At 37.8% G+C, this 19918-nt stretch overlaps 1 protein-coding gene across 1 annotated transcript in view; it reads left to right on the forward strand.

Annotated features, from left to right (window-relative positions):
• Positions 1 to 10697: 10697 nt before the first annotated feature.
• LOC131069684 (uncharacterized protein At1g03900) overlaps positions 10698 to 19918 on the forward strand; it is a 63708-nt gene continuing 54487 nt past the window's right edge. Inside the window, exon 1 of the mRNA XM_058005201.2 lies at positions 10698 to 11598. Within this exon, the coding sequence (XP_057861184.1) occupies positions 11116 to 11598 (483 nt within the window). The 5' untranslated portion in view covers positions 10698 to 11115. The remainder of the gene's footprint in view (positions 11599 to 19918) is intronic.

Here is a 19918-nt window from a genome sequence, read left to right on the forward strand (position 1 = left end):
GTTTTGTAATACCGTTTGACGATTTCTTGTATTGTTTCTCCTATATATGAGGTACATGAGATAGAGGTTGTGTGTAAGAGTCTTATAGCTATTGAGTTACCTCTGAGTCTCTGATTAGTGGTACTCTTGTGAAGAGCTTTCTCTGTAAGTATATTGTAATCTTTTATCGATTGTTGAATAATATATTGAGTTGCTTTTGTTTCCCCATGTAAACCAATGTGTTGTCGTGTTGTGGTATGCATGATATTATGTTTATTTCTATTAAGTTTCTATAACTGTTGTAACGAGTTGTAAAAAAATTGCATCACCTTCCTCTCAAGCTTAGTGTAGGAAGTTGTTCCGCTACTTAATTTCCTTACAAGTGGTATCCAAGCCTGATCACCTTTGGTTTCAATTGTGGGTTGTTGAGTTTTTTGAACTAATCCAGATTTGAGTGGAAGCTTGTGTAGAAGACACTTTTTGATCTTGTTGTTTTAGATGGAAAATTCGTCAAGGAGAATAGAGGTGGAGGAATTTAATGGAAGTAATTTTGAGATGTGGAAGATGGAGATGGAAGATTTTCTAATAGATTGAGATCTATGGGATGTTGTTGATGTGAATGTCTCAAGACCTGCAAATATTATTGTGATTGCTTAGTATAATGTTATGGACCACAAAGTTAAGGGTCTAATCAGATTGTGCTTTACAAACTCTGTTCTGATCAATGTCCATGAATAGAACTCTACACAAAAGCTATGGACAAAGCTTGGTGAAATGTATCGAGCGAAATTCTTATTGAATCAAATTTTCTTGAGGAAGAAATTGTATTCCTTGAGAATGAGAGAGGGTGGACGAGTTACAGGCGACCTAAAAGAATTTAATATGTTGGTGGCTCAATTGGCATCTATTGGTGTTAAGATGTACGAGGAGGAAAAATATCAGATCTTACTTAGTTCTTTGTTCGATTCATGGGATTCTCTTGTTATGGCTATAGGTAGTACTTATGTTGTTTTGAAGTCAAAAGATGTGGTGGGTACCCTACTTGGTGAAGAGATGTGAAGGAAGGTATCCATCAGTTCAAAGGAAGACCTAATTGTATGTGGAAGATCTAAGGAAAAATGCAAGAAGAATGAGAAGCATAATACATCCAAATCTAGAGGGAGATAAAAATATCCTATAAAGTCTGAAGTCATTTGCTAGAATTGTGGTAAACCAAGACACATCCATAAAGACTGCAAAGAAGAAAAGAAGAAGATAAAAAATAAATATGATTCTGATTCTAATTTCGAGAAGGAAGATGGTGATGCATTCATTGCAGCTTTGACTACTCATGCATGTAACGATGCATGGTTAATTGACTCAGGTGCATTTGTTCATATGACTTCCAATAAAGATTGGTTTTCTGAATGTGAGGAATTTAATGGAGGTAAGGTGTACTTGGGTGACGATTCACATTTAGATATTATTGGTCATGGAAAAGTTAGGATCAAGCTTCTTGATGGTAGAATAAAAAGGATTGGTGGTGTGTTGCATATCCTTGGACTATAACAAAATTTATTATCCATGAGCAAACTGATAGATGTAGGTGTGCAGGTATTCTTTTCTAAAGTAGGATGTAAAATGATTAAGGGTGCTACGGTGATTGCTAGAGGTGTCAGATTCAACACTTTGTATAAGCTAGAGGCATACAATGTTGAGTGTAATAGCACTTCTGTAAAAAGTAAATCTATGGATACTTCGCCAAAAGATTTGAGGGTTTCACCTTTAGTGGATGGACATGGCTTTTGGATACCTAAAGGTGCTCTTTCTTCTAAAGAAAAGTTACCTATAAAGAAGACTATGTTATGGCACTAGAGACTTGGCCACATTGGAGAAAAGGGTCTAAGGACGTTGAAAAATAAAAACCTTGTTGAAGGTTTGAATGATTGTAATTTTGACTTTGATTTATGTGAGCATTGCATTTATGGAAAACAAAACTGCGTTCAGTTTTACTCGATTTCTCATCAATCTTGTGGTGTTTTGGATCTTATTCATTCTGATGTGTTTGGTCCTATAGATGTTCCTTCCATTGGAAAATCTACATATTATGTTTCATTTATTGATGATTTTAGTAGAAAGACACGTGTATACTTTCTAAAGAGTAAATCTAAAGTTTTCAATCATTTTAAAGAATTTAAAGCAATGGTTGAATTGAAGATTAGAAAGAAAATTAAATGTTTGAGGATTGATAGTGGTGGTGAATTTTGCTCTAATGATTTTGATAGATTCTATTAAGACTATGGCATTAAAAAATTGAAGACAACTCCGTATTCTCCAAAGCAGAATGAAGTTGCAAAAATAATGAATAGGACACTGATGGAGAAGGCTAGGATTATGATGAGCAACATTGATCTAGAACATAATTTTTAGGCTGAAGTTGTTGGCCTTGCTTGCTACCTAATTAACAGATCTTCTACATCAGCTCTTGTTGATAAAACTTCTATGGAAGTATGGTCAGGTCACAAGCCTTCATTGAGACATCTTAGAATTTTTGGTTGCGAGGCATATGCATATGTGCCAAAGGAGAAGCGGACAAAGTTGGAGAACAAGGTTGTGAAATGTATCTTCATCGATTACAGTTATGGTGTGAAAGGATACAAGCTTTGGGACCCTATTGAACAAAAGATAATTCATGGTAGAAGTGTTGTTTTTAGAGACATTAAGTCTCCTTTTATTGCATTGCAGCCAGAACAAACTAAACAAGAAGATGCGATTCAATTCCCTTTTACGCTTGAAAGAGTTGAATCATGATCACTTGATAGGCATGAAGTTGAGGAGAGCTCATATAGCTTTGAATCTTTAGAAGAGGAGGAAGAACCTTCAACTCAGCTTGTTCGAAGGTCTACAAGACATAGACAACCACTTGGAAGGTATTCACTTGATGATTGGAGATGTATTTTTTCTTTGAATACTAATGTGGATGAGCCTAGATCTATAGAAGAGGCATTAGGTATGAATGATACAAAATCCTGGAAGATTGCTATGGAAGAAGAAATGATATCTTTGAAAAAGAATGATACATGAGATCTTGTGCCATTTCTAGAAGGACGAAAGTCTATTGGTTGTAAATGGGTGTTCAAGAAAAAGATTGGTTTGGATGGAAGCATTGAGAAGTATAAGCAAGGCTGGTTGCAAAAGGCTACACTTAGGTTGAGGGTGTTGATTATGGTGAGATATTCTCCTATTGCAAAAATGACATCCATTAGATTTTTGCTTTCTATTCCTGCTACTTATGATTTAGAGGTTGAGAAAATGGATGTGAAAATTGTGTTCCTTCATGGTGATTTAGAGGAGGATATTTATATGACATAGCCATAGCACTATGTGGTGAAAGATAAAGGTATTTTGGTCTATAAATTGAAGAAATGTTTGTATGACCTCAAATAGAGTCATAGGATGTGGTATCTAAAAATTGATACGTATGCATTGAGTTTGGGATTTGAGCATTCTAAATTAGATCACTGTATTTATTATAAATATGATGGTGAATATTTCTTGTACATTGCATTATGTGTTATTCATTGGTAAAGGGAAAGACATTATTTCATAACTAAAGTCTCAACTTGCTGCTAAATTTGAAATAAAAGATCTTGGTGTAGTGAAACACATTTTTGGGATGGAAATTGGAAGAGATAGAGTAAATAGAAAGCTATGTCTAGGCCAGAGTAAGTACGTGGATTCAATTTTATTGAGGTTCAACATGCAAGATTGTAGACCATTGTGTGTTCCTTTTACAATTGGATTGAAACTATCTATTTTAGATTGTCCTACGTGTCCATCAGAGATGGGAGACACGAGCAAAGTGCCTTACCAGAGTGCAGTTGGAAGTTTGATGTATGCTATGGTTTGTACTAGACCAGACATTGCCCAAGTAGTGGGATTTCTTTCCAAATATATGTCTAATCCTAGTAGAGTTCATTGGGATGCAGTCAAAAGAGTCTTCAAATATTTGAAGGGTACCTCAGAGTATTCTTTATGTTATCATGGTAATTTGGTTGGAGACATGATTTACCTTGATATTCATGGTTATGTGGATTTAGATTGGGCATGTGATATTGATAGCAGAAGATCCACTAGTGCCTGTGTTTACTTTATTTGATGGTGCAATTAGTTGGATAAGTAATTGATAGGCTATGGTTGTTTTGTCCACAACAGAAGTAGAGTATATGGCAGCTACTCATGTTGAAGCCATTTGTTTTAAAAGATAGTGTTCAGATATTGGAATAAAACAAGGTGTAGTGATAGTTTATTGTGACAGTCAAAGTGCGATCTGCCTAGCTAAGAACCCAACATTTCATGTCTAGATCGAACACATTGATGTTCAGTATCATTTTATTAGAGATATGGTAAAAAATGACAGGGTGAAGTTGGTTAAGGTGGAGAGTTTGATGAATGTTGTAGATTTTTTAACTAAGGCTGTAAGCACAAATAAGTTCATATGGTGTTTGGAGTCTATGGGCCTCATTGCCCCTAACAATTAATTTATTGTGTTGATACTCCCTTTGCTCTTCCAAGGTTTTTGACAAGTGGGAGAATGTAGGGAAAATGGTGTCTCGACCTTGCATTTACACAAGGTTACTATTTATAGTAAGTTTTTGTTTGAGCACAAAATGGTGTGAAATTCTCCCCAAAGCTTCGAATTGGATAGATAAACATGCTCGTAAATTTCCATTGCAAGATCATAGCTAATTTCGAAGATATTAAAGTTTCTATTGTTGAAGGGTGTGATGAAAGCTGTAAATTTAATTTTGAGGACCTTAGACCCTCAAAAATACCCTAAACAATGGGTGTAACCAACATAGCAATTACGAGGTGATAGAACACTTCGTGAGTTTTTTGACGCATCAAATAGTTCGTCAATTAGACACCTAATCCACAATGGCCTTCGGAAGTTTGGACTCCTGTAATAGGAAATATAAAATTGCATCAGGCACATAAATGAGTTTTAAAGGGAGGAACACATGGTGATGTGTGTTTTGACACGTCACAGGGCATCTAGAATGGAGATAAGGTTGACTCTAGTTTATTGGGTTGTTTTAGCCCATGGTTTTGTAATACTATTTGACAGTTTCTTGTATTATATCTCCTATATATGAGGTGCGTGAGATAGAGGTTGTGTGAAAGAGTTTAATGGCTATTGAGTTACCTCAAAGTCTCTGATTAGTGGTGCTCCTATGAAGAGTTTTCTCTGCAAGTATAGATTATAATATGTTATTGATTGTTAAATAATATATTGAGCTGCTTTTGGAGTGTGTGGTTTTTCTCTTGAAAGGGTTTCCCCACGTAAATCATTGTGTTGCTATGTTGTGGTATGCATGATATTATGTTTATTTCTGTTAAGTTTCTGTAACTGTTGTAATGATCTGAAAGATTTGCATTGCCCTCCTCTCAAGGTTAGTGTAGGAAGTTGTTCCGCTACTTAACTTCCTTACACCCACAATGGCCCACATTTAGTGGGTTTCAAATTTAGAGATTTGTCTTACTCAACAAGATGGATGGATTGCTTAGTGGAATGATGTTATTTAGAGAATGATTCATTTTCTTTGAATTTATGACAGACAACTAGTGTAGACACTTAAATTTGATTAATCAATTTAATCAGATTCAATCCCTTTGGTTGCATATATTGATTGAATAATTAGTATTCTTTAATTGATTATTGTCCCCCCTTTGGCTAAATTAATTCAATTAATCAAGTCATGTCAAATTAATTAATCAATGTGTCGCACAAAACATTTTAATTAATTAATTCCCCTACCCTTCTTCTATTAAATAAAATTAATATGTTATTCATTTTATTTTAATCATATTCCCTTTTTCCTCCTAGCCATTTTATTTGAATTGAATAATTCAAATAATCTATTTGGAGCACATGGCTCCTGATTTTTAACCTCTCTTCTAACCCTTCCAAGCCTAGTCCAATAACCACCCTTGGCTTTTAACCAACCCTATCCTTTCAACGAACCTTATCCCATGTGTGCACATTCATGATTTTATAAATATTTGGAAAATAATCAAATTTATTTGGGTGTTTCTCTCCCAAATAGACACATGTCTCTTGTTACACTTGTCATCTTGGATAGTGACACTTGGCCTTTGATAGGACATGTGTCATATCTAGCGTTGCCACTTGTCCTCAATTGGGACAAGTGGCATATTTCTAAGCCTCCTTGTTCACTCATCCATTCCTATTTAACTCATTCATTTTCCTTCATTAATCATCACTCACACTTGCATAACATTGTTATAATGCCAATTTAATCACTTTCATCATCCACTTTTGCATCAACCATTAGCATAGATTTCATAATTGCATGATCATCGAGCATTTTGGAGTACCCTTTGTAGCATGAAATCAAGCACACATCAAAGCAAAGGGCTATCAAACTGAAGGAGAACTTGAGAGTTTGCATTTTTTTAATTATTATTCGCTTTATCTAGTTTTCCTTCCAAGTGTCCTTGACATACTGCAGGCTTGATAGATTGCGTAGTGTAGGTTGTAATTTGTTATCCAATTCTTTTGTTCACTCACAATATTCTGCTCATAGTTGGCCATGTATCATTAGTGGTCATACAAAGCTACCACCTTGGATCTTTGCCATGCCACTGAGGCTCTTGCAACCAATCCTTTCTCTCCCACCCTGCAAGTTAAGGTTAATCAACTCTATCATTAATAACAAATTGCTAATAGCCATGTTGCTCATGGAGTCCAGATCAAGGCTCAACTTCACTAGCTTAAGGTTGGGGATCGTGCCTCTCAGGATTTTTTTTGGCTCTTCATGCATGTCACTTCTCACCTTGGAAGAAGAAAAATTAAGGAAGGGCAAATGATGCTTTCAGAGCTACCAAACATTCTCTAGGCATTTGTTCGCCATTATGAAAAGGTCTTCACTGCTCAAGGTGCTTCACTTGAGTGAGATAGAGCTTTGTGAGAATGCCTCAATGTTGTTCCCTCTCGGTTTTTTGAAGCCTAAAAAGTTTTCTATGATCAATTTTTCACCATTGAGGACCTCAAGGAAGCCACCTTTTTTCATGGCCAATGAGAAGGCCCTTGAGTGTGATGACTTTCCTTGTGAATTTTACAAAGCTCTTTGGCCTTCTGTGGGACCTAATTTGCATAAAGTCTACTTGGAAGCCTTTCGTTCTCAATCCCTTAGTCAATTAATTAGTAAATGAAGCATTAAGTTCATACCTAAAATCACCAACCCTAAAGACATGTAATTGGTGGCCTATCACCTTGCTAAATGTTTCTTATAAGATTATTGCCAAGGCCCTAGTGTTGAAAATTCATCATCTTCTCTCACAAATTGTCCATCCTAAATAGATTGGTTTCATTAAGTATAGAGTCATTCTAGACAACATCATTGCAATGTGGGAAGGCATGGAGTGGGCTTATCGATTTAAGTAGAATGCCATCTTTGTTAAGATCGACTTCGCTAAAGCTTATAATAGAATTGATGTTGGGAGCTCTTGGCTTTGGCCCTTAGTTTATTCAGTCCATATTAGTGCTTTTTGGGAATGCTTATGCTTGTATCACCATTAATGGCCTCTAGTCCTCGACTTTTGGGTTATTTAGATCTATTCACTAGGGTTGCCCTCTAGCTCCTATCTTGTACGTGCTGGTCATTGAGGGATTTGGGTATTTGCTCACCAATACCATTTCTATTGGGTGAGTTAGGGGCATTTTTCTTCTCGAGTTTCCTTCTCAACTTGTCAATGGCTATTTTGTGGATGATTGTTTTCTCACCCTCATTGAAGATGGACACAATGTATAGGAAACCCTGCAATGCCTAAACAACTTTTGTTTAGCCTCTAGGTTAGCAATTCAATGGCACAAAACCCAATGTTATCAACAATCCTTCCTTCTGATCCCTTCTTGGATGCTCCAATATGGGTGGAAGTGGATAGGTCATGGTGAAATATTTTGATTTCTGGGAATCCCTTTTTTTTCTAGGGATTTCTTATGAATCTTTGTAATTCGGTCCTCACCTAAATAAAGAAGAAGTTGGCTTATTAGATCACTAAATCACTTTTTCTTGTGGGGAAATTTTAGATTTGCTTGAAGATTTTGGCAACCACTCATATATTCTTCTTATTGAGCTTCTCCAAAGCCTCTTACAATAAGCTTGAAAAACTCTTCAAAGACTTCTTATGGACCTCATTTGCAGACCACAATGGCTTTTGCAGAGTGGTCTGGGAGTTTTGTTGCTTCCCTCAAGAGTCTAGTGGTCTTGGGATTCTCTCTACTTAGAGACAAGGTCTTGCTCTGTGTCAAATAGATTATATGGGCCATCTCTTGCAATGAAGCTTGGAAGATTCTTCTTTGGCATTGCATTTCTTTAGGGTTTCTCGCCAACAGACCTTCTTGGAAGGGCATTGGTTTTCAAACCCTTCTCATGATGAAGGATGTTGTTTAGATAAGGGGTACTTTTGTGACTAAAAACACTTGATATGCTTGGGAAGCCATCAAACCTTGGCTTTGGTGGGATGGATCTAGTTTTAGAGACGGTCTCTGATTCAACCAACACAACATTTGGTGGTCTCCGCTCATTTAGATTCAGGGGCTCCCCTTGGCTGGGGTGCTTGGAGTTTGTGTTCTACACTTTCATAAGCGTGAGATTCATACTCCTTGAGACTTTTTTTGTAGAGCTATTATGAGTCTTTTCTCATGGGAGGATGTATGAACTCAGTTCCATCTTGGCCAACAAAATTGACAGACATTTGATTTTTGCCATCTTTGCTCTGCCTCCAAATATGCTACACAAGTTGGGTATTTATTTTGTGAAATCTTGGTGGAAAGACTGCCGTTGGTTTTCCAATATCACCTTTTGCAATTACAAACCTCAGATGGGCTATTGCTAGCTCTCTTCACACCTGCCTATGATGCCAGCTTTGAATCTTCGATGGCATTTGCAATCTTCCCAAATAATTTGTAGTCATAGATTCCATAATATTTGGTTTGTTATCCATGAACCTAAGCTTGCTCATTTTGCCTGGTGTATTCTTTTCCAAGGCTTGCCTTTGAATTCTTGTATGAGGCATATGGGTATCCCAGAGCTGCGTTGCCCTTTCTATGGTCAGCTAGAAACCTTCATTCACCTCTTTTAGTTTTGTCATTGTGCTCATAACTTGTCGAATTAGATTTATTGTGCTCATAACTTGTGGAATTAGATTCATTGTGCTCATGACTTATTTTGACCCTTTCAGCTAGAGCCTTTTTCTTGGCATATGACCCTTTTGGAGGATTCACCTCACATCCCTTTTAAATTTGCCTAGATTTAGCATGCTTTCAGGGTGGAAATCCTCTTCACAATTTGGAAAGATAAGAATGTTGTTTTGTTTTCTCACAGCTCTATTGATATTCATGTTTTGCTTTTTACTAAAGTTTGTATATGTAATAATGTCATGCTTCAGATTTAAGTGCAAGCTAACAAAGTTGCACTGGAGGTGGCCCACCTTTAGACCCTTCTAGATCATTAGGGAAATGCCCCTTGTACAGTTGCTAGAGTGCCTCTAGATCCTTCCACTTGTACCTCTATTGGGCCCTCAACCTCTTGTAATCGGTCTCCGCCTCGTAGATGTTGACATGGATGTAGCTCCTTCGCTCGTTGTTTTCAGACCCCGCGGTCTCAGTCTCCTCGTCGCTAGTTTGGTGGTGGTAGTTCTTTCAATAGGTAGCTCTTTGCCTCTCTACCATGCACGTGTTTTGCCTTTGGGTGGGGCTTGGGGGGTGCAAACCCAATTGATGATGGTGGTTGGCTTCTGGTGGTGGCAATGGTTGGCCGACTTGTAGTAGTGATAGTGAATGATCTAAAGGCTTTTCGTGTTTGGCTTTGGTAATCTCACCCTCTCAAACATATCAAGACACGAAAAAAGAGAAGACTACTACTGAAGAAGGGTGGTCCCTTTCAGATGATAACCCTAACCCTGCTAATGTATAGGGTCCTAAGGGTGATAAAGATCCACCTCCTTCGAGCACTGCTTTAGCTGGTTAAGTAGTTATTTTGTGTAATCTACTCTTTGGACTCAACCCATGTTATTGTGTTTTTTGCTTATTGGAGTGTTGCCTATTTGACTCCTAAATGGTGATCTTGTATCCCCCGACCTTTTTTTTGTGAATAGTATACTTTATCTTATTAATGAAAATAACTACTTGTCATAAAAAAAGAAGTTCCAACTATACATAATTCTATCCCAAAACACAAAAAACAATGGAAACAATAGTAAACAATAGTAAGTACATTAGATTTTTTTTTAATATCCATACATTGAAAATGACCTTTGACAAATTCAAGATTAAAAGTCATGATAAAAAAAAGACTTGAAAATAGTTAAGGAATTCCTTAGACTCAATCTACTTAAAAATGGTTAAGGAATTCCTTAGACTCAATCTCCTAAATGATAATTAAATTTCTTGATTGCTTGATTCATTTTTATTTGAAAAACTAAGCAAGACATGGTTGAGCGGGAGGTTTACCCACACGCGTCAAACCTTGCTTTCATGGAAATGACATCTAAACTCCCGCCGTCCTATAGAGACTTAGCAACCCTGTATGTGACCGTAAGGTAAGAGTTCTAGCACACCATCTCCACATGACCGTGATCCCAACCGTTTTGACCGGGCCGTGAAAATAGAAGGCGGAATCCATTTCCATGCTTCTAGTTGGCAAGAGTGGAGAGCGGAGGGATTATTATTCATATATCTATTCTTGCACTACTGCCCCCACCAGATTTGCTCCCAAAGCAAAGAAAAAATAAAATAAAAGCGTAGTATATGCTAGTAACCCTCCGAGCATACTACAGGGGTAGGTCCCAGATTTGACCTCAAATCCTTGTCTACACCTTCGATTCGCCCTCCAATACCCACTTATCAGTCACTTCAAATTCTTCTTTTTGCACACGGATTTGGCCTCAAATCCTTAAAATCCCAATTGGGCTGTTGCCGAATTGCCTTAAGTTTGCCGTCCTTGGACAGCCATATTCTGAATTCCTGAAAGTTTCTGGCGGACTAGTTCCAATTTGCCTTTGAATTTATATCTTCCAAGACCCATTTTCTGAGAGCCCCTTACATATCATATTTATATTGATTAGCTAACAATGTCCTATGAGGAAGAGGAGGCTCTGGAACACACGCTTCTAGTAGTGAGAGAGGTTTCTGTGTACAAGATCCCTCCCAGAAGCACAAGTGGTGGTTATAAATGCGGCGAATGGCTGCAATCTGATAAGATTTGGTCAGGTAGATTGAGAGTTGTGTCCTGTAAGGATAAATGTGAGATTAGGCTTGAGGATCCCAATTCTGGTGAGCTCTTTGCTGCCTGCTATGTTTATCCAGGTCAGAGGGACAGCTCCGTGGAAAGTGTGCTTGATTCCTCTCGATATTTTGTATTGAAGATTGAGGATGGCAGGGGTAAACATGCCTTTATTGGCCTTGGATTTGCTGAGAGGAACGAGGCCTTTGATTTCAATGTTGCACTGTCTGATCATGAGAAATACACCAAGAGAGAGCACGATAAGGAGGGAGCTGAAGAGGATGACGATGGTAAAATCGACATTCATCCTGCGGTCAATCAGAGGCTAAAGGTAAGATTCCTCTACTTTACCGTCATGTCATACAATTCGGTTGTAAAATGTTAACTCTGATTTAGCCCTACATAAATAAAACAAAAATAGAAGAGGACAAAATAAAAAGGGGAGCACATATGCATTGATCTCTCTCTCTCTATCTCTGTTTTTCCTACTGCCTTTTCTTTGCAATGATATGCGTGTTTGTTTCAATGATGCCAATACGTTATTGCCTATGTGTATAAAACTTTTACTTTTAAAATTCATGTTTTGGATTTCGCGAAAATATGCCTTGATCTGGAATAATTCAATGCTTGAGGGAATAGATCAGCAAAATAGACTCTTATTTTCTTTTACATGACTTAGTTTCGCGGGTTACAAATAAATGAGTAAGCCCGTCTCTGATCACGCTCAGATTTAATAATACGATTGAGCCAATACCTATATCTTTGATGTTCAACATAATTGGCAATTCCCAAATTTACCAGTCTACATAGATGCAAAAACATATGCACTGGCACCATTAATGTTTTTTCATCTTCTGGTGCATGCCGGATTTGGGTTAAAGATGGATCCATGCCAGTAATTGCCTAGTCAGACATAGTCACTTTTCTATTTTTAGTTGTACGTAAATTTTATACCTTGGGAACCATTTAAAATTATGTTTTAATCTTTTGCATTATTTAGCTCCAGGAACAGATTATCATTGACACAAGAGATTCTAATTCATGGATTTGCAATTTGAATAGCTTCAGAAGCAAATTTTGTTTCCTTGTTTGGTCCTATTAATAAAGGCAACTGAATTCATTTTCTCGCCTGATTTTATCACCATATTATACAGGAGGTTTAGACCATCTGTAAATTCTATATGATCCGCAGTTCTATTAATGTGGATACTGTTTCCATATCTCTACTATTTCCCCAGATTTTCGACAAGAAGTAAATGTCAGGTTGATAAGGTAAAAATTTGATTGTGAATTGACTCGTGAAAACTCTTTTAGTGTTACCAAATCCTTAATTGCCATTTAATCAGCAAAGGTCTAAAAAATGTGAATTGGAACAGGCTAGCAAAGTAAAATTCCATTTTTCAAGTAAATTTTTATCCCCTGCATTTTAAGGGCGATGTGCTGATGTGGGCTATTTTTTCTGTGATTCCACAATTTTTTGGAGAAATAGGTAATTCTCTGAAAAAAGGGTGAATTGAATGGTGATCAGTTGGTAAAATTGGTGATTCCATTAAAACGGTTTTATTAATACATGCGTGTCACACTCCATGCTTTTGATATTAAAAAGCAGGAAACCAGGATCCCAACCCAAATTCAGCAGTTCAAGGAAGAGTTATTTTAAAACATAAAAGCAGGTCGACACAGGCCGCTAAGAGAACTTAAACAGCCCCATAAGCAACTGAACAAATCAGAGACAAGAACCAAAAAACAGACCAACACAAAGACAACTAAGAGGGAGAATTTCTTTCTTCCTCACAGATAGTTTTGATCAGCTGTTCAAAGTGCTCTATTTTAGCAGTGTCCAACTCCGGCATTTTCCGCACATTGTGCTGCAAACCATAAAGAAAGCCAACCAAATTTCTCATATTTTTCTTGTTTTTATTTTTCATTTTCCTCATTTTCTTCTCCATGCCGTGCAGCCTAGCATCCATAGCCTCCATATTGTCTTGCATATCATTCTTGTTCACATCCTCTTTAAGTGATTCCAAAGATTTATCCTCCCAATTTGGCACATTCATCTTGTCAAAGGGGCTATTTCCCTCATATTTCATGGCCTGCATGTGCTCAGGTGTAAGCTCCTCCACAGACTTACTCTCCGGGTTTGTCATCTAGGCTTAACTTGTCCTGTTGTTTGTCTCTCAACTCACTAGAGGTGTTCTTAAAGTCACCAGGTTGGGCCTCAGCTAGGTTGTTAGACTTGTTCAGGGCTTGTAATTGGAATGGGCTTACTTGTCACCTTTAAATCACTGGTTTGGTTAGCATCCTCACTAGACACCTGACAAGGATGGAATTTCTTACATTCCCCGCTCCCCAAGCTACCGGTTTTTCTTTCCTCTTATTGCTTGCTTGCTCTTGGGCATAATGCCCAACTTGCTGTCCCCAGAAACACCTTTAATTTTTGTTTCAGGGGCCTCACAGTGCAGCTCCTCGGTACATGTGCATTTTTCAGTGTCCTCACTAACTATAGGCAACTTCCCTTTACTTAGGGGGGTGGCAGGGGATTAATCAACTAAGCAAGCCTTAATTGGTTTGGCAGGGAAAAAGGCTAGGTGAAAGTGGTAGAGGTGAGAAATGAGGCCTTGGTGGAGTGGGATGGGAAGCAGGTTAGGTTTTTTTTGTCAGACTTGGCTTTAGCCTCTTTAATGGAATTTTCCAGGGAGCTGAGCAAGAAAAATGGGGAACTCAACAAAATTTTATGCCTTAGATGATTCAGAAGGGGGGAACTGGTAGGTATAGTAACATTTAAACTGACTTTCAAGAGTAAAATGCTTTTGATCGGAGCCCAGCACACATTTTCCTAGAGGGAGGCAACGCTTCCTTGTTGAACTTGTTCTGGTGCTTCATCGGAACCTCTCCTTTGTTGAAAAATTTTCTCATGTTTTCGGTGTTCTGCACATTGCTTTGCTTGCAGACCTTTAAACCATGTAATTTTAGGCCCATTGCAGCACCAATAACCTCTTCATTAACTTCAAAACCAACACCACCCACCTGAACATTCCTCTTATTCCACGATTCAGTGAATTGTATGGATGGGGGTTGATCAAACCCATTGAGCAATTCCATATAAGAACCAAATCCTCTTCCTCTGCAAATATACTAGACATTATTTTCTTTCTTGACTCCATGTTAAATGACTGAAAGGGACATAATATAGATACCCACTGCCATTTATGATTTATCACTTTCCTTGGGAATTTCCATTGCAAAAGTCTGTAGAGGGCAATCTACATAATTAATATTATCATATCTATTAAATGCTCTGTAACCAGGAGACGCATCTCCACCCCCCTTAGACGTGTCTTGGAGACGGAGACACATCTCAGGTTCTTTTCGTGCACCCAGAGACTTTGTTTTGGGCCGGAAACCTCACTTACACGTCTCCTGCCAGGTTTCTGGCTGTATACTGTGCATCTCCTCTAGGAAAATTCAAGTTAAAGGGTTAAAAACAAAACAAAAACATTGTTTTCCATCATTTATCCACTGTTGGAAGCATTGAAGCCACCCTAGAAGAGTGAAAGGCTCCCAGAAGACTACAAATGTTGCCCAATTCTGGGTTTGCAAATCATGGCAATCATTTGTTTACATATGTTTTCAAAATTTTAAACCCTACGAGCATGGCATTTGATGAGACCAGTTCACATGCATTGTGAATGCTTCCACATTTTGCATACATGTCATGTCAAAGTTCTATCTCATGATATGTTTTGGAAATTATTAAATTATATTTAAAAAAAATTTGGCGTCTCCAAGTACCCGTCTCCTATTTTTGAAAATTAGCCATACTGGTACCAGTACCAGTCTCCAAAGTCTCCAAGTATCCCTGCCTCTTGGTTACCTTGATTAAATGTCATATCCTGGGGGTAACAGATTGCCTAATCTGTTAACACATAGAAAACTCAATCTTATTTATTTTGAGAGGCACTCAAGATCTTTTATCCATGCTTTACAGCAACTAATATGACTAAAGTCTAATTAATGGAATCCCGTCTGAAAATTTTACCACTATCTACCCTTAAATTTGCATTTGGTAAATTCATCAGTGAGCACAAATATAACACTTTCCAGAAATCTTGTAATTAGGATGAAATCTTCCCTTAATTTTTATTTGTCTATATTTATTACACAAGTTTAGTTGGGTTGTAGAAATTGCAGTTCATTCAAACATATTTTTCCCTTGAAGTATCTTAGTTGTGGTGTAGAATTCGGATGGGTAGACTTTGTACAAATTCCTAAGTAATACATAAGTAACATGTTTATATATTGTGAATTCAATTCAATAGCAGCTTAGACAATAGCTCTAACTAAGGAAAGTCCCATAAAATTTGAATTTCCCTTGTGTAATATTTTAATATTACATGTATTTATGCACCAAATGAGCATTTGTGGTATCAAAATGGGCATGTAAAATACCTGTTGTAGTTGTCCTTTTGTGTGGTTTTACCTTTATTATAAAAAGATGATGCTGTTAAATTTCAGAATGTGGTGGGTAATGACAATTATTGCTTGCATACAAGTAAGATATTCCATTACTAATTTATCAACACAATTCTTAACATGTTAGAATCCTGATATGACTGAATTGGATTGCCGATTCTTAAGAATTATGCTTAGAATTGTGACAGTCGTTGGTTAGAATGAAAATCAAGGAAGGAAAAAACTGAAACAACAAGAAAGAGAGAATCCCAAGAATTTGTCCTGGAGAAAACAAAATGGGAAGAATCCAGAAGAGTGGGGCTGTGTCTTTGTACCTTCACCATCATCTCACATGAAGTACAAGACATTTGTTTATATTTGAGGATAAAATACCGATATTTTGCATTTGTTCCTAACCCTAATTCATGTGCAAGTATTAATGGGAACATCAGTATAAAAAACTGTTGAGTGATATGTCAATACAATGGATATAAAACCATAAGCTAAAAAGATCACCTATAAGGTCCATTTTCTTTTCTTGGGAGCTAGCCCCAAATCCCTTTGTGGATGATTGCTGGCCCCAACACACTCATTTCAGACGCTACACCAGACTGCACTAATTGTGACAGTGTGTACAATTTATAAGGGGTGTAGAATATCCAAAGTAAAAAACACATATGCAACAATTCTTCCTCTTGTTTAATACTTTACATGGGTGGCCATGCATACATAAATTAGTTGCTAAGGTCAGCAATGCCTGTTGATTTCTTGAACCAAGAAACTTCTCAGTGCTAACAAACTTAATCAGTGAGTCAGCAAACATTCCATGCACAGACCTTCTCCAACAACACCTTTTTTTCTTCAACCATGTCTCCACAAATGATATTGCAATTCAATATGCTTCATGTGAGCATGATAAGTAAGGTTATTTACTGTAGAGATTGCAACTTTGACTGTCACAATATAACCTTATATCTTTTTGTAACAAGCCAACATCTGAGCACAAACTCTGTAACCATACAACTTCCTTACATGCACGAGTGGCTTGTAATGTTCCCTTTTGGGATTACTCTAAATTTTGCCCTAGAATCACCAGTTCAATAAAAAAAACAAGGAACATAATATAGTTAGAGATCTGCTTTACCCAAGGACTGTAAAAGCAAGATAGATCCTGGTCGAGACCTTGCATTCATGTTAGACAATTATCGAAAATACAATTCATAAAATCAATCATTTCTACTAGGGTTAAAGAACATATTGATAACCATCTTAATCATATTATATCTATAATTTATTAATAGGGTTCAACCATAACAAGGCTTGGTAAGGAGACATGATAGGGTGCTCGATGCGATCCTCACCTAAGCCCAAGAGCGGATATACCATCCCTCTTGGCCTCATGTGGCATTCTGCCATCCATCCTTCATGAGGGGGTGTACTTAGTGGGGAAGTGTTGACGTGTTTTTTATGACAGCGTCTGACACGGAATAAAGTTGCCCAATGGTCACTTTACTCTCTCTTGATCAAAGTTCAATCATATTCTAAGATTGCAGTAAGTTCAAACGATTGACTCCAAGGTTCTGGTTATGCAATGGATGTGACTCAGTAGGCTTGATGTGATATGCCGGTAATCCAAGGGGACTTACGCACACTTGAAGAAGACTTAAACAAATTTGTAACTTTCAAGGAATTTGATCACAAATGATTTGTCAATGAGAAGCTCTTTTTAGGATTTTTTGGTTGGAATATGCTGAAAGTAAAAGGAAAGGGTTTAGAAAAGCTATGCTAAATCTAAGAACAAAGAGACAATGATCGCTTGAGTGAAATCAACCACACTTTGCTTCACCAACTTTGTACAACTACACAAAGGTGGTGCAATCTTCAAAGGTTGTGCAGGAGTTTTTCATACCACCAATGAGCACCATCAAAGAACAATGTTCATTCGATGATCAAAGTTAAGTTTGCACACGTAAAAGGTTCAGACTAACCTTACAAAGTTAATAACAATCAACTACTAACAAAAGGTATGAGTAAGGATTTCACTGCAAACAATCTCATCAATCCCGTTCATCTAATGCTGAAAACAAATCTACTCGAAGTGAAGAGAGTAAGACCATGCAAGCTACAAAACAGGACCAACATACACCATCAAAAGAACAATGTATTATAGTTTGCTGCTTCAACAGCTTATCGCAACAATCTCAAATCAATCTCTCTTGTTTTTACAAGTGAGGGGGGTCACCCCTTTATATAGGCTTCAAGCCTTGGCTACATGCAAAACCCTAATTAGGGTTTGCCCTAAAAGATTCCCACACATGATGCAACAAGGTGGGAATATTCATTAAATGCTCATTATTCCCACTTACAATAAATTCCTGCTGTCTAAAGATAGTGCCCACTATGCATTAAATGCATTGTAATCCACCAAGTTTGCCCAACATGCAATAAATGTTCCTCCATGCAAAATTGTCCATGCTGCCATAAATGCCCATCATCCCCTAAATGTGATGGTTGCATGCAAGAATCAGCCATGATGCCATAAATGTGACGGCTACATGCAAGAAGATGCTCCACTATCTTAGCATGTGTCGACCTGGCCGCCACCTAGTCAAGTATTCCTGAAATAAATATGCCACTATGTCATTCGGTCAAAAGATCTTCGTCCAAAAATGGACGACCATTATCTCGCTCATTAATGACATAAGCAATGAATTTGGCGACAACGGCCTCTAATTTTCCTACGGAGACACTTGGCACACTCTCTATCCTAAATTCCATCAAGGAAATTTCTTTTTCACTCTTGGAGAAAAACTTCTCCCATTTCGCTACCATTTCCTGTGTCTTCCGCATTGTGTTGGAAAATAAGGAAACATTTTTTAGATGTGCCTTGGCAAATGACTCCACAAAGAAGAATTCATGTAACCGACCCCTTAGGTATTTCACTGTTACTCCACCTTCATTTAGCCTTCTCGCGAATAATGCCTCAACTGTGTAGAGGATTTCCTCCTGTATCCTTCTGATTGAGTCTTTCAAAGTCAAAGACTCCATGTTGAATCTTTCAAAGGCTTCCCTTCTAGTGCAGACGACATAAAACCACCGCGGGAAGTCATAAATTTCGTTCTCCAGGATCACCTTCTTGTCTATCAATGTTTGCTTAGGAACTTTCATCAATGCTTTGAGTTGCGGAATAGTCAGGTCCTAATAAATGTGTACATCCTCTCATGAACTGTCCTCCACTTCTAGCTTGTTCAAGAGGGTAAGGAGTCGAGAATGAAGGCGAGCCAGGTCCTCAATAAATTTTTCGGTTGCAGTGAAAACATCCTCCACCCACTCCTTAGAACATTGAGCCCTCTTCCCGACTTCTTTAGCAATATCAACGTATTCCTTAAAAAGAGAGGTGGGAAGAACAAAGAACGGATCTTCCTCCTTGAGTGGATGTTTGAAACTCTTTAACATATTTGCGTAAGGCTCTGTTTTTACTTTTCAGACTTTTGCACTTTTCCTTCATCTTTTGCATCTTTTCCTTCATGGCCAAGGAAGATCCCTCAAATTCTTCCACCACTTGTGTCATGGAAGCACGCCCCAAATCAATTTCTATGATTACATAATCATCTGGTGTGATTTCATTTCTATCTTTGACCACTGCAGGCTCAACTAAATGTAAAGTTCTAGATCCAGACTCATCACTTGTGATTTTAGAAAACTTCCAGGCGGCCTTCTTTTCGGCTGGTTTATCCATTCTTCTTAGAAGTTCTTCCCACTCCTGTGCTGGATCCACTTCCTTTTCTGGCTCTTTTCTCAATCTGTCTTTCAACCTTGAGTAGTGGTCAATTGATCCTGAACCTCCAAATGGTGGAACTTCCTCCATTTCCCCAATGATTGTACGAAACTATCTTGGTGTTGCTCTTCTAAATGAGAAGGAAGTTCTTGCCTTCGAACTCCTGGCTGAATGGGCCTATGTGAAGCACTGATGCTAAGTACATCTTGTGCTAGTGCACTGCTAGGAAAATTGCCCTGTGGTTGATTCATTAGATTTTCCTATACGAACATTTCCACCTCTTGCACATTGGAAGAACTAGTTGGGGATTGAGCTTCTTCCACCCTTGCTCTTTTTTGCTTTGGTTCTTCTTGGTGGACTTCTTGCTGAACATCTGGCTAGGCTTCCTGCTGAACATCTGGCTGAGCCTCTTTCCTTGTTG

This window comes from Cryptomeria japonica, chromosome 11 (genome assembly GCF_030272615.1).
Source record: "Cryptomeria japonica chromosome 11, Sugi_1.0, whole genome shotgun sequence".
In the NCBI taxonomy this organism is placed as follows: domain Eukaryota; kingdom Viridiplantae; phylum Streptophyta; class Pinopsida; order Cupressales; family Cupressaceae; genus Cryptomeria; species Cryptomeria japonica.